We start from the raw sequence: 12378 nt of genomic DNA, 5'->3' as shown, positions 1-12378 counted from the left end.
ATAATTGTTTTCTTTCCTTGCCTTCTCTGTCTCTCTCACTTCTATATAACGAATGTTTCTTTGCTTGCTCTTTTAGTAAGGGGTGACAACTCGAGACGACTTGTACCTTTTCCTTTCTTTGCAAAAATGTTTCTTTTTTCCTTGTAATAAAAACCCACGGAGAGAAGATTGCTTCCTTACTTAATCTGTCAGAAAAACAGTTGGTGTCAGAAGTGGGATTCTAGGATTGATCGCCAATCCAGGGTACCCCGAGACTGATTGATCATCCAGGAACAACGCACAAGTCCTGCCTCCACCCAAAGAATTCAGGACGGGGGGGGGGCTCTGGATGTCAGCTATCACCTCAGGTTTCAAACGGACCTGCGTTGTCCTCCAAACAAAGAATTACGGTAAAGAAAATGGTAACTCCTTGAAAATTGGACCATTTCATATGGTGTACTCCATTTATGTCAAACTCAGGCCCGGGGCCAAATTTGGCCCACGTGTAATTATATTTTGCCCGCAAGACCATATCAAATGTGTAATAGAGCTGACCTGCCAGTATATAGCACATGCGCCACTAATATTACAAATCCCAGAATGCTTTGCTAGTGTGTTGGCCCTTCAGTCTAGACTGGCGAGCGCCCCTTCCCTTTCTGTTGCAGTCGTTAGCGACTATGCTACCAGTCTCCTCAAGCAAATTTACACTTCCCCTTCCCAAAAATGGCCAAACGAAAGATGGAAAACGGTTAACTTCCAAGACAGGTGGGAGGCAGATTGTCTGTTCACTAAAGTAAAAGACGGCGGCACGGTGGACGACTGGTTACAGCGTCTGCCTCACAGTTCTGAGGACCTGGGTTCAATCCCCGGCCCCGCCTGTGTGGAGTTTGCATGTTCTCCCCGTGCCTGCGTGGGTTTTCTCCGGGCGCTCTGGTTTCCTCCCACATCCCCAAAACATGCATGCGAGGTTAATTGACGTCTCTAAATTGCTCCTAGGTGTGAATGTGAGTGCAAATGGTTGTTTGTTTATGTGTCCCCTGCGATTGGCTGGCAACCAGTTCAGGGTGTACCCCACCTCCTGCCCGATGATAGCTGGGATAGGCTCCAGCACGCCCGCGACCCTAGTGAGGAGAAGCGGCTCAGAAAATGGATGGATGGATGGATGGATATTCCGGATTCAGTGTTTAAGCAAAATGTAAGTCTGTTGTCATATGATAAACTTTAACGCTACATTTCTGCAGAGAAGCGAAACATGCACATCTCAGTGATTTTTCATTAAATATTGAGTTTGGCCCGCGACGTTGTCCCAATTTTTTATTTTGGCCCACCGTGAATTTGAGTTTGACACTACTGGTACTGTATTTGAAACAATCTTACCTTTTGCAATAAGTGGTATTGGTAATTGCTCTCCCCTCATTGCATTGGTAAGGTTTGAGTCCTTAATGTCCAGGCTCTAAAGTCTCTCGATTCAAGTCCCCGACAAGTGATAATCAGGGATTCGAGTCCCCGATAACGAGGGGTGCAAGTCCCCGACGAACAGGGGTTCGAGTCCCCAGGTTCGAGTTTGACGGTTAGGGGTTCGAGTCCCCAATAACTGATAATTAGGGGTTAGAGTCCCCGACAATTTCGAAGATGTCCAAATATTGTAAAAAAAATATATATATATATTTTTTTTTTTTTTAAAAAGAAGCAGCAGCTCTTCTAATGAGGTACTGGAAATCGGAAGAGGGAAGAGCAAAAAAACCCACAAAATGTGTAGATGTCACTTGGGTTGTTTGAGGAAGTACAAAAAAAATAAAGTTAAGGATTTTGAAGAAATTGAGAAGAGTGTCTAATGTCTGGAAATTTGGTTGACGGTCAGATTTAGATGACAGAAGCTTTCTGACAAAAACTACATGTAGGGCAAGTTACTGATAACTGTGTATCGCCTGTGGTCTAATCTGTCCGAGTTGGCCTCGGGGAGGATGTCAGGTTGTGGTCGCGACCTGGGTTCCACAGTGGCCTCACCCTTTGACAAAGATCTAGAAGAGTGCAATCTGGAAGAAGATCAACAACACAACCGTCTCCTGCGACCCACAGCACAGCCCTTCCCACACAGCACTTCTGCGGTCCCCTCCTCCCCTGCTGCCGCAACTCACAAGAGCAGCCGCCTCCCTCCCGCACCTCCTGGCCTTGCGACCTCTGGCTGACAGAAACAGCATTATATCTGGATCTGGTGGACATTTGGTCTGGGCAAAAGAATTAAAAATCCAATAATTAATGATTGAACATTTTAAATAAACCAAGGTGTATTACTTTGTGGTACTAGATACATCACAATTCTGGTTAAACTCATGGTTCATTCCACTCATATAAATAAATGATGAACACAATTCTGAAACGCAAAATGTTAACTACTTAGTGTGAGGGGTGAGAATATGAGTTTTGTGAAAATGCGCAATTCACAACACTGAGCTCAAAACCACGATTTGTCTGCACTCACAGTGTTAACAGTTTTGTTTGAAACAATGTTTGTTGATCAAAGCAAATTCATTTATATAGCACCTTTTATACATTAAAAATGTACTTTATAGCAATTCAAAAGCTTTAAAAGGTATTTGAGACTGAAGACAAGACTGTCTGACTGACGTGTGCTCAACCTATTGGCGAGAACGGCTTGGTGTGAGTGACTGTGCGGTCTGCTGATTGCTGGTGTGTCGGAGTGTTTATGTATGTGCGCGGTGTTTGAGAGACGAATGCTGGAATCTTGGCCAAGTGATTGATGAAAGTGTGTTGTTTGAGTGATTACAGGAAGAGCTGCTGTTCGCTGTGGCTACTGTATGTATCTGTGTGTGTGTTATTACTTATGTAATGCGTTGTGAGTTGTTGCATGGGAAAATAGGTTGTGGGAAAACGTTGGGGTTTTTTTGTGTGTTTTTTTTAGGATATATCATTAGTGTGACGTTGTGATATTGTCGATCAAGAGTTAGTTTTTTTTTAATGAAGCAGTAAGAATGAGTCCTTGTGAGGATAAGCGGCTCAGAAAACAGATGGATGGATGGACAGTAAGAATGAGGCCGAGAGACCTCAGAACGGGAGTAGCCTACTGATCAGAATCAGAATCAACTTTATTTTGCCAAGTATGTCCGAAAAACACAGAACAAATTTGTCCTCGGTAGTTGGAGCAGCTCTAGTACGACAAAAGACAGTCAAATGACAGAGAATACTTTTGAGACATAAAGACATTAAGAAAAACAGTCACTGAGCAATAAAAGGTTGCTAGTAATCTGGTAATGCCGGTACAATGAATTTTTTTGACAATTGTGCAAAATAATGCAGAGTCCTCTAGCAATTAGAGCAGTTTGAATGACTAATATAGCAATAGTCTGGTGCAATGACCATTGTGCAAAGGGACTTCAAGGAATGTATGCAGTTTAAAGTGACTAGTAGTGCGATAATCTGGGACAATGTCGATTGTGCAAATATTGCAGATACTCCTCAGTCAGTGTGCAAGTGGTGCAGATGCTACTCTGCCATGAGTGGCCAGTATTGGTCAACAACAGATATGCAAATAGTGCAGCGTGGCGAGACTACTACAGCAGTCAGTGCACGAGTAAGTGGAGTTTGTCTGGGGTATTTTTTTTTTTTTTTTTTTTTTTTTTTTTTTCCCAAGGATCCTCAATCTGACGGCACGACTGGTTAGAGCGTCTGCCTCACAATTCTGAGGACCGGGGTTCAATCCCCGGCCCCGCCTGTGTGGAGTTTGCATGTTCTCCCCGTGGCTGCGTGGGTTTTCTCCGGGCACTCCGGTTTCCTCCCACATCCCAAAAACATGCAGGTTAATTGACAACTCTAAATTGCCCGTAGGTGTGAATGTGAGTGTGAATGGTTGTTTGTTTGTATGTGCCCTGCGATTGGCTGGCAACCAGTTCACGCAGTTTGCCTTTATACTCGATCACAACCCACGCGCGCTGTTTTGAAATTGTGCTGCAGTTCTCCTCCAAGTCGGGGGTGTCGCATGGACGCCACAGGGTGGCGTTTCCTCTGCATTTTGTGGCCATTTCCGGTAGCCGTTTTTACTATCCTTTCCGTAACAAGGAACAAAGCAACAACAATGGCGACCGTGGAACAGAATCGGCTAGAACAAATGGACCTAGATGACCAGATGATACGTTTAATTATGCTGCAAAATCGATGGAGAAGGTGGCGGTGTAGGTGCTATGTGGAACCGGGAGGAATGCTGATTACATCATCACAGCATGTGACTAAAACGGACCAATCATGAGAGATGATCTCAGCGCCATTCTACGTGCGGCAACAATTTTTGCCGTGTGCACGCGCGTCAGAGGCCAATTTGTCGGTCACGTGATGCAACGCGGGCGTTGTTGGCCGCGCGACCGCGGGAGTGTAAAGAGGCATTAAGTCTCATTCACTCAATATGAAATACAGTTTGAGTGGGCAGCGAATACAGAATAATTCCAAATTACAATGTCGATTACTGTGATGGTTGCATTTTTAATCTTTGAACAGCAGATTAATTTTTAAGAGGTCTACATATTGGAAAATCAATTTGAAGACTTTCCTTTTAAGGCAAATTTCAGACATCCTGCCTAAGGGTGAAAGTGAAGAGGATTTAAAGGTTAGGGCCTTTTTTTATCCTTGAAGGATTACACATAATCTTTAAGGATAATTCAAGCATACATTTGGGGAAATCAGTTTTTAAACTTAATCAAATTTAAGACCTTCCATTCACTTAATATGAAATAAACTAGGACATGAAGGAGTGGGCAATATGGGGTGAATCTTAAGTATGACACATTTTATAGTGAATACAATGCAATTACACATTGTGCTGGTAGCATTTTTATATTTGAACGACAGATTGAAGAATCAATCGTCCTTTTTAAGGACAATTAAGACTTTTTATGGATTTATTTGGACACAATCCTCAATGCTGCTTTTGTATTTGTTCATACTTTGTTGGTTGTGGGAGCCAAATTACAGTTTCATGTGGTTCTGAGTTCTCATCGCCCACATCGGTTGCTTAAATACTGCTGCTTTGACAATTTAATTTCCCTCACGGGATGAATCTTTTCATCTATCTATTCTGCGCTTTAAAAAAAAAAAAAAAATCTGTGGCTGGGAACGATGGAAGCGCTCCCATTATTGCAGCTGCTTGAAGTCAATTTATTTTTGTTCATCCCTCTATTGTCCAAAGTGAAACACAAGTACTATCACATGTACGCACACTCAAGAGTACAAGCTTGTGCACCCAAAGGATAAGAAAAATCTGCAGACAATTCGTCACGACTGTTACAGCTCAGCCGCAGCCAGAAGACATGTTGTCCAAGCAAACACACACACACACACACACACACAGAAAAACACTTGTGTACACACACTGACTGACCTAAAGGTTCGAGGACAAACTGGTCCTGAGTGACGGCAAGTGGGGGCTGAACGCCGACGGTCAGCTTGGACGAGGCCAACACGCTTCTGGCCTTCACCGTCACCTGCATGCATTTCGGAAGAGGAGGAGGATGAAGAAATGCAATAAAACCTCATCAAAAGTGCTTCTGAACTCACTTTTACGGTCACCGAAGGGACAGGCAAGCCGTCCATGTCTTGGATCAGAGCTCGCTGCACAACAAGACAAAACAAGCGGTTGGGATACAGCTTGTACAACAGCGTCAATTTATTGTCCCCTTAAAATAACTCTTCACATTTCTATTCGATTAACAGCTAGCAACAAAATTGAGTACACCCCTTTGTGAAACTGTCCAAATTGGGCCTAATTACCCCAAAATATTGTTATTTTAGATGCTCAGAGTTCTTTATCATGAGGTGCCGTATTGAACTTCCAGTTGGAGAGCAATAACACCAGATTTAACACCCTTGCTACCCATTCACACCTGCCTGAGACCTTGTGACACTAGCGAGTCACATAACACCGGGGCAGGCAAATGGCTAATTAGGCCCAATTTGTACATTTTATTTAGTCAACCTTTAGCTATCCAGGGAAGGCAATTGAGCTGACCTTGCAGCAGAAAACAGTGTAAAACACTTTTCACTCAGGCGTATACTCAATTTTGTTGCTAACTGCTAAGACATTAATGACAGTGGGTTTAATTATTTTGAGGAGACAGTACACTTACACTGTTATACAAGCTGTACACTGACTAGTTTACAATGTGGCAAAGTGTAATTTCATTAGTTCTGTCCCATGAAAAGATCTAATCAAATATTTACAAAAATATGTGGGGTGTGCTCACTTTTGTGAGATACTGTCTGTATGTGTTTGTGTGTGCGCAAGTACCGAAGGGATGTCCATGTCAGTAGACACATACGCCGTAACCTTTAAGTCCTCTTCACTTTCACCCTTAGGCAGGATGTCTGAAACACAATTTTTGTGTCCGATTTGTGCTAATTAACTCCATTAGACAGTTCATTAGGTACCAAGCTCATGAGATGAGTGTTCCCCCACTATATCACAGATTTTTAAAAGCACTTTCATTCATTTAACAATCATTTCAGACATACAATTTTTTTCAATATTTCCCGAAATCAGTATGTAATACAATTATAATGCTTAATCCTTAGCATATTCTGATGAAATTTAGAAACCTCACAACTGTGTAAATCGTGAAAAAAAACATAGCACCTTTAAACACTGCCTGTGGAGTTAATAATCGTCTTACTATGGTAACTGCTTTAACTGAGGTGCCACTGTAGTCACTCCCGCAACCATAGAGAAAGGCCTTAATGAATTTGGCAGCATTCCTCCTACCCTGAGTCCTGCTGGCCTCTCTGATGAACTTGTGCAGCCTCTTCATCTCGGCGTCGGCCTGCTCGTAGTCCACCTCACGGGCGTCCACCTTGGGCGTGGAAAAGAAGGATGGGTCGGTGCCCATGTAGGAGCACAGCAGGTGGCCGTCCCAGCTCAGGCTCACCACGGCACCCTTCAGATCCCTGACGCCGCACAATAAATCACACAGAACGAAAGAAGTGGCACAAAACTGAGTTGAGAACAAGCGCTTCACATCTGCGTTGCATGGTGTCAGAAACAGTTCTAAAACAACTAGATATTAGTTCAGTGATTTTACTAATAACCATATGCAGTGCCGTGAGATACAAGTGATGAGCTTTTTGAGATATGAGTGGTCACCTGGCTGATTTTTTTGCTTTGACTTGCAAATAGTTGAGATACAAGCGCAGTGTGGTGGAAGTTAACTCAACGCAACTCGCTTCCCAACAAGCAGCAGTTTGGCAGATAGTGAACAATTCTTCAAAAAAAGAGGCTTCAAGCTGTTTTATGCCACTTCCAGTTGAAGTTTGGTGGACGCCAGTGGTGAGGGATGCCGTCAAGATGAAGAAGTAGTCCTATCAAGCTTTTTGGCCTGTGCACTTTGAAGGCAGCTGATGGATACCGGCAGGCCAAGCAGAATGCAGCTTAGGTGGTCGCTGAGGCAAAAACCCGGGCTTGGGAGGCGTGGGTGGATGAGATCTGCCCGGAGTTTTGGGAGGCTGTGCTGGCTGACACGCCTCTACAAAATCGTGTGTTAACACTTAATGGGAAATGTCATAGACGGGCTAACGAATAGCATCTAAGTCACAGTGTTATTACCCTTTAAGCAACAGATATTTAAACACAAATGATGGAGCAAAACATGTACACAGGTAACATAACAATACTCACAGGCATATTTTCTTTATCCTCAGAAAAGACTAATATTACTGACGTAATGTGGAGCTGAGACCGTCTCCATGTATAGTAGTTGTATATCCGTATGGCTGTATTATACTGCCTCCAGATGTCCCAGGGGCGCACATCAGGTGGAGCAGCACTATTTCCATTGAATTGAAGCAAAAAACGGTGGCATTTTATGCACTGCATTTGTCATTACTGGATGCTTTTTTTTTTTAATAAAGCATATTATAGTAGATTGCTATTTTATTATTAAAAAACACATTCCAAACATTTTTGTCGTTTATTTGGGGAGGCTAGAATAGATTAATGGCATTTCCATTCATTTTGATGGGAAAACATGATTTGAGAGCTGCATGTTACGTTTTAAGTGTAGTCACGAAACAAGTTAAATTTATCTCTAGGCACCACTCTACAGACCAATTGTCCTGGGTTGGAATAGCAGCTGACAGGTGCCAGATGTTGGTGGACTCCATGCAACACAGATGTGTAGCAGTTGTCCAGTCGCTCACCGTGCCGCCCAATTTAATATTATAATGATCATTTAAAGTTTGATTTATTCAGGTCCTGGGCTGGAATAGCAGTTGGCAGGTGACTATGCAATACAAAAGTGAAGCAGTTGTCAGAAAGAAAATAATTTATGAGATAATAGTTTTGAGATAATAATAGAAAAACATTTTCCAGTTTATACAGTAAATGTGGAACAACCTAATAGTCATCTTTCTGGACTCTATATTGTGGAATAACACATTTGATGAATTTTGCTCCATAATTTGATTTGGGAATACAATACAAGAATGCTATTCTTCTATTCCACTGTGTCCCACTTTCTCCCTTTTTTAAAAATGAACAATACATCAAATTTCCTGACAGAACAAAAATGGAAAAAGAAAGAAGCAGGAAATGCTAAGTGATGCAATAATGTGTTTTAACAGCATGAGTAAGTGTGTGTTAACTGGTAGCAGATGTGTCGTGCTTCCAGGCCAACGAGGCAGTAACGCACGCACGCACGCACGCACGCACACACGCACACACACACGCACACACACACACACACAAGGCGGTAGGGTGGTGGGGCTCAGGTCGAGGCTCCACACCTGCATGGGTGGAAATCGCAAATCGACATTAAAACGTCCACTTTAACTGCAGCGGAAACACACTCACGCATGCGACTGACTGTGACGGAAACACACTCTTAACACTAAAAACAGACTCACACACACAGACACACACACACACACACACACACACACAGTGGGATGTTGCCACCCACCACTGTTGATGTTGAACATGAGCGAAGACACCGAATGTTGGAACAATGGAGGTCAGTTCATAGAGGTGACATAATCATGTTGTATTTGGATCTGTCTTGTCCAAAACATGCTTCAAGGATGTTAAATGATAATGTCACACAGTTTGATAATTAGCGTTTGCCAAATTCCTTATGTAGGAGTTTGCAAATCCAAAATACGAACCCTGGAATTTGCCCAAAAAGGCTCCCTCAGACCAAAATGGCCGCCTTTCTGTTGAATTTTGGGCATGGGTCATTGAGACTTTTTCATGCGTCCTGTCATAATAGACATGTCCACCCAATTTCATACTGATGGGTAAAACCGGTATGGGGGGGTTTTTTTTTTTTTTTTTACTTTCCAGGGGGCGCTACGGAGTGGGTTATGGGGGGCTCATGTATATAGAACCCCTTAAAATACATACACTTCCACCAGTATGCATGAACTCGGGCATGCTGAGTGCCCAAAAAGGCAATTCACTAGTTGGAAAACTAATAATAGGCAGCGAGTCCAGCATATGTGTGTGCATCTGTGTGTGTTTGTGCGTCACCACATACGTATGTCACACTCACGGGAAGTTGGCGACACGAAGCGCCACGGGCACGAAGGAGAGCTGGGCAGCCCACTTGAGCGTGACGTCCTGGTACACCAGCAGCATGTTGGTGTGGTTGCCTAGCAACAGGTTGGTGGTGCCATCGGTCACTAAGCGGAAAACAAGAAGAAAATATGTATTAGGGCAAATGTTATGACCATCATAAAAGTGTTTTTTATTTGTATTTATTTCAAAGGGGAAGGGGAGAATGTCAAATATTACATATAAAGGTCACTGTGGTTATTTCTTGTTGGATTACTTACTGTAAAGCTTAGTCTTTTCATTAAAATAGAGCTAATTTGGTGATAAATGACCACGAAAAGTTTTTGGGTAAAAGGTTTGGAAAAACTAATGAACAAATGAGAATAAACTTTGTATGGGCTAATGTTCTATGCGTGTGCAGGCTTTGCTTCTGCCACCCAGCTTGTATAATATCAAAAAGAGCTTAATTTTTAGGGCTGGAAAAGATGTGAAAAGACGTGATAAACTTTGCAGCCACAAAGTGGAGAAATGACCCAGGTGATGACATCATAACATTTACATTTCGGCAAGTAGCTGCGCTTTAAACAGGCAGAAATACATCTGAACTCACATACACTTTTCCCTTCGAAAAATGAGATATAAATACTAGACTTGCATTACACACACACACACACACACACATATATGTACATGTACGCACGTTTGCCCATCTGTGTGGTAGCGGTGTAGCTACCACCAGGAGAGATCTGAGGTGACGGCCACACGCAAAACAAACACGCCTCAATGGGTAGAATATGGTGGCCGAGGCGGTCAGCGAGGAGGGGGGTCAAAATGACAGAGTGTGTGTGCGTGCGTATGTGTCTCTCAGTGTGTTGGTAGCACACTAAGGCAAACACACACACACCTGCTTATATCTGAGCATTTACGTTATAATTTACATGTGAATTGTAACAATTCACATTCAAAGAAAATACAGTGTAGCCTTCAGATACAAGTTGAATTCATTCCGTGACCATGCTCGTAACTCAGAGCTCAAGTATCTCACATCATCTTTCCCTATTGAAATAAATTGAAATGCCATTTATCTGTTCCAGCCTCCCCCCAAAAAAGCAAAAACACATTTTGTTATGTGTTTTTTTTATAAGGAAAATAGCACTAATATTGTAATAACATAATTAAACTGAATGTAAAGAATTAAATAGTGCATCATGTTTACCGTACTTCATTGTGGCATCTTTTGGTTTGCATGACTTGGCCACTAGGAGGACAGTATAATACAGACTTTCATAACTACTGTAATAAACTGGAGTTATACTATGTTTTTCGCAGAGGATAAAGAATATATGCCTGTGAATATTAGGCTTTACACGATCAGGATTTTTGGGGCCGATCAGCGAGTTTAAAAAAAAACGATAACCGATCCGATCACAAAATGGAGCAATGTGTCTTTAAAGTGGTATTAAAATGTCTTTTCCCATGACCCTTTGCGCTTGTCTCCACTTCCTGCTACCTCTTTTTCTCACATATTCGACATTCATCGACTAACGCGTCAGTCGTTACTCATCAGTCCAGTTCATTCATCCACTTTTCCATCAGTCCATCCACTCACCTATTCACTGACTCATCTATCAGTCCATTCATCAACTCACCCATGCATTCATCCAGTTATCATCAACCCATTTGTCCACATGTTCATCTGCTCACCAACACATCCATCAGTATATCTATCCATCCATCCACTCATCCGTCCATCCACTACAATGGCGAAAGGTGTGTTGTGCATGTGTCCACGAGCGTTTGACTCACGCGACACGTATGGCAAGAAGCAGCTAGGGTTGAACTCCATCTTCTTCATGAAGTAGATCACCCCGTTGTCCCGCAGGCAGTAGAGGTTACGCTCGCCAAGGACGAAGATGGAGGAGGGCGAGTGGGAGAAAGAGGGCACAGAGATGTCCAGGGCCTGCTCGCCCAGGATCAACGTCCAGTCAGGCTGTCGGGAAAAACACAAATAACTCCAGTTCAACACTCAGAATTCGGTCATTAATACATCAGCCCATCCAATCCATTTAGAATATTAATCCACTCATCCATCAGTCCATTCATCCAACAGTCCACCCATCAATACATCAGTCCGTCCATCCACTCACCCACACTTTCATCCACCCATCCCTAAGGAAATTAAGCCACTCATCCACCCATTATCTGTCGATTCATCCAAGCACACATCCACTCATCTATCAGGCCATTTAACCATTCACGATTCATTGACACGCCCGGCAGTCCACTCACCCACCACACCATTTATCCACCAATTCATCAGTCAAATCATCTACCCCTACATCTGTCCATTCATCTATTCAGCCATCAACCCATTCTTCAATCAATAAATCAGTTCATCTAGCTATCTTTTGGTCACTCATCGACCTACCCACCAGGCCATTCATCTGTGCATCCAAAGCTTCATCGACTCATCTGCCACTCCACCTGTCCATCAGTCCATTTATCTACTAATCCCATTCAACTATGAGGCCATTCATCCACTCATTCACCCAAGCAACATAACTCCCATTCAACTCTTCGTGAACCCTTTAGTGACATGTACATGTGTACCTGCTATGTAAACTCCTCTCTACTCATTATGTGGCGCTTTAAATCAGTGTCTGTTGTCGTGGTTACTTGCGTGCTACATAAGGCTTTCCATGAATGCTAATGGGAGGGCAGCTGGGTGCAAGTAAAGAGCTTCCGTGCCAAGTACAACTAACATGACGCCAGAAGCGCTGAACAAGTCGCGTCAATGAGTTTATTCTTGCAAATTGGGCCTGTTAGCGTTAACGAGCGCTAATGGCCGACAG

The 12378-nt window shown here is 43.0% G+C and overlaps 1 protein-coding gene across 4 annotated transcripts in view; it reads right to left on the bottom strand.

The window, feature by feature from the left end:
* bbs9 (Bardet-Biedl syndrome 9) overlaps positions 1–12378 on the bottom strand; it is a 157550-nt gene that overhangs the window by 126994 nt on the left and 18178 nt on the right. For all 4 annotated transcript variants that reach the window (XM_061776790.1, XM_061776791.1, XM_061776788.1 and 1 more), the window contains exons 8-13: positions 11333–11516; positions 9525–9654; positions 6746–6927; positions 6275–6351; positions 5545–5598; positions 5369–5471 (exon numbers count right to left, since the gene is read on the bottom strand). In XM_061776790.1, the coding sequence (XP_061632774.1) occupies positions 5369–5471; positions 5545–5598; positions 6275–6351; positions 6746–6927; positions 9525–9654; positions 11333–11516 (730 nt within the window). The remainder of the gene's footprint in view (positions 1–5368; positions 5472–5544; positions 5599–6274; positions 6352–6745; positions 6928–9524; positions 9655–11332; positions 11517–12378) is intronic.

The sequence above is a fragment of the Phyllopteryx taeniolatus genome, chromosome 6, assembly GCF_024500385.1.
Source record: "Phyllopteryx taeniolatus isolate TA_2022b chromosome 6, UOR_Ptae_1.2, whole genome shotgun sequence".
Taxonomy (NCBI): Eukaryota; Metazoa; Chordata; class Actinopteri; order Syngnathiformes; family Syngnathidae; genus Phyllopteryx; species Phyllopteryx taeniolatus.
The sequence above is the reverse complement of the archived record's forward strand: the minus strand, read 5'-3'. Positions and strand labels throughout refer to the sequence as shown.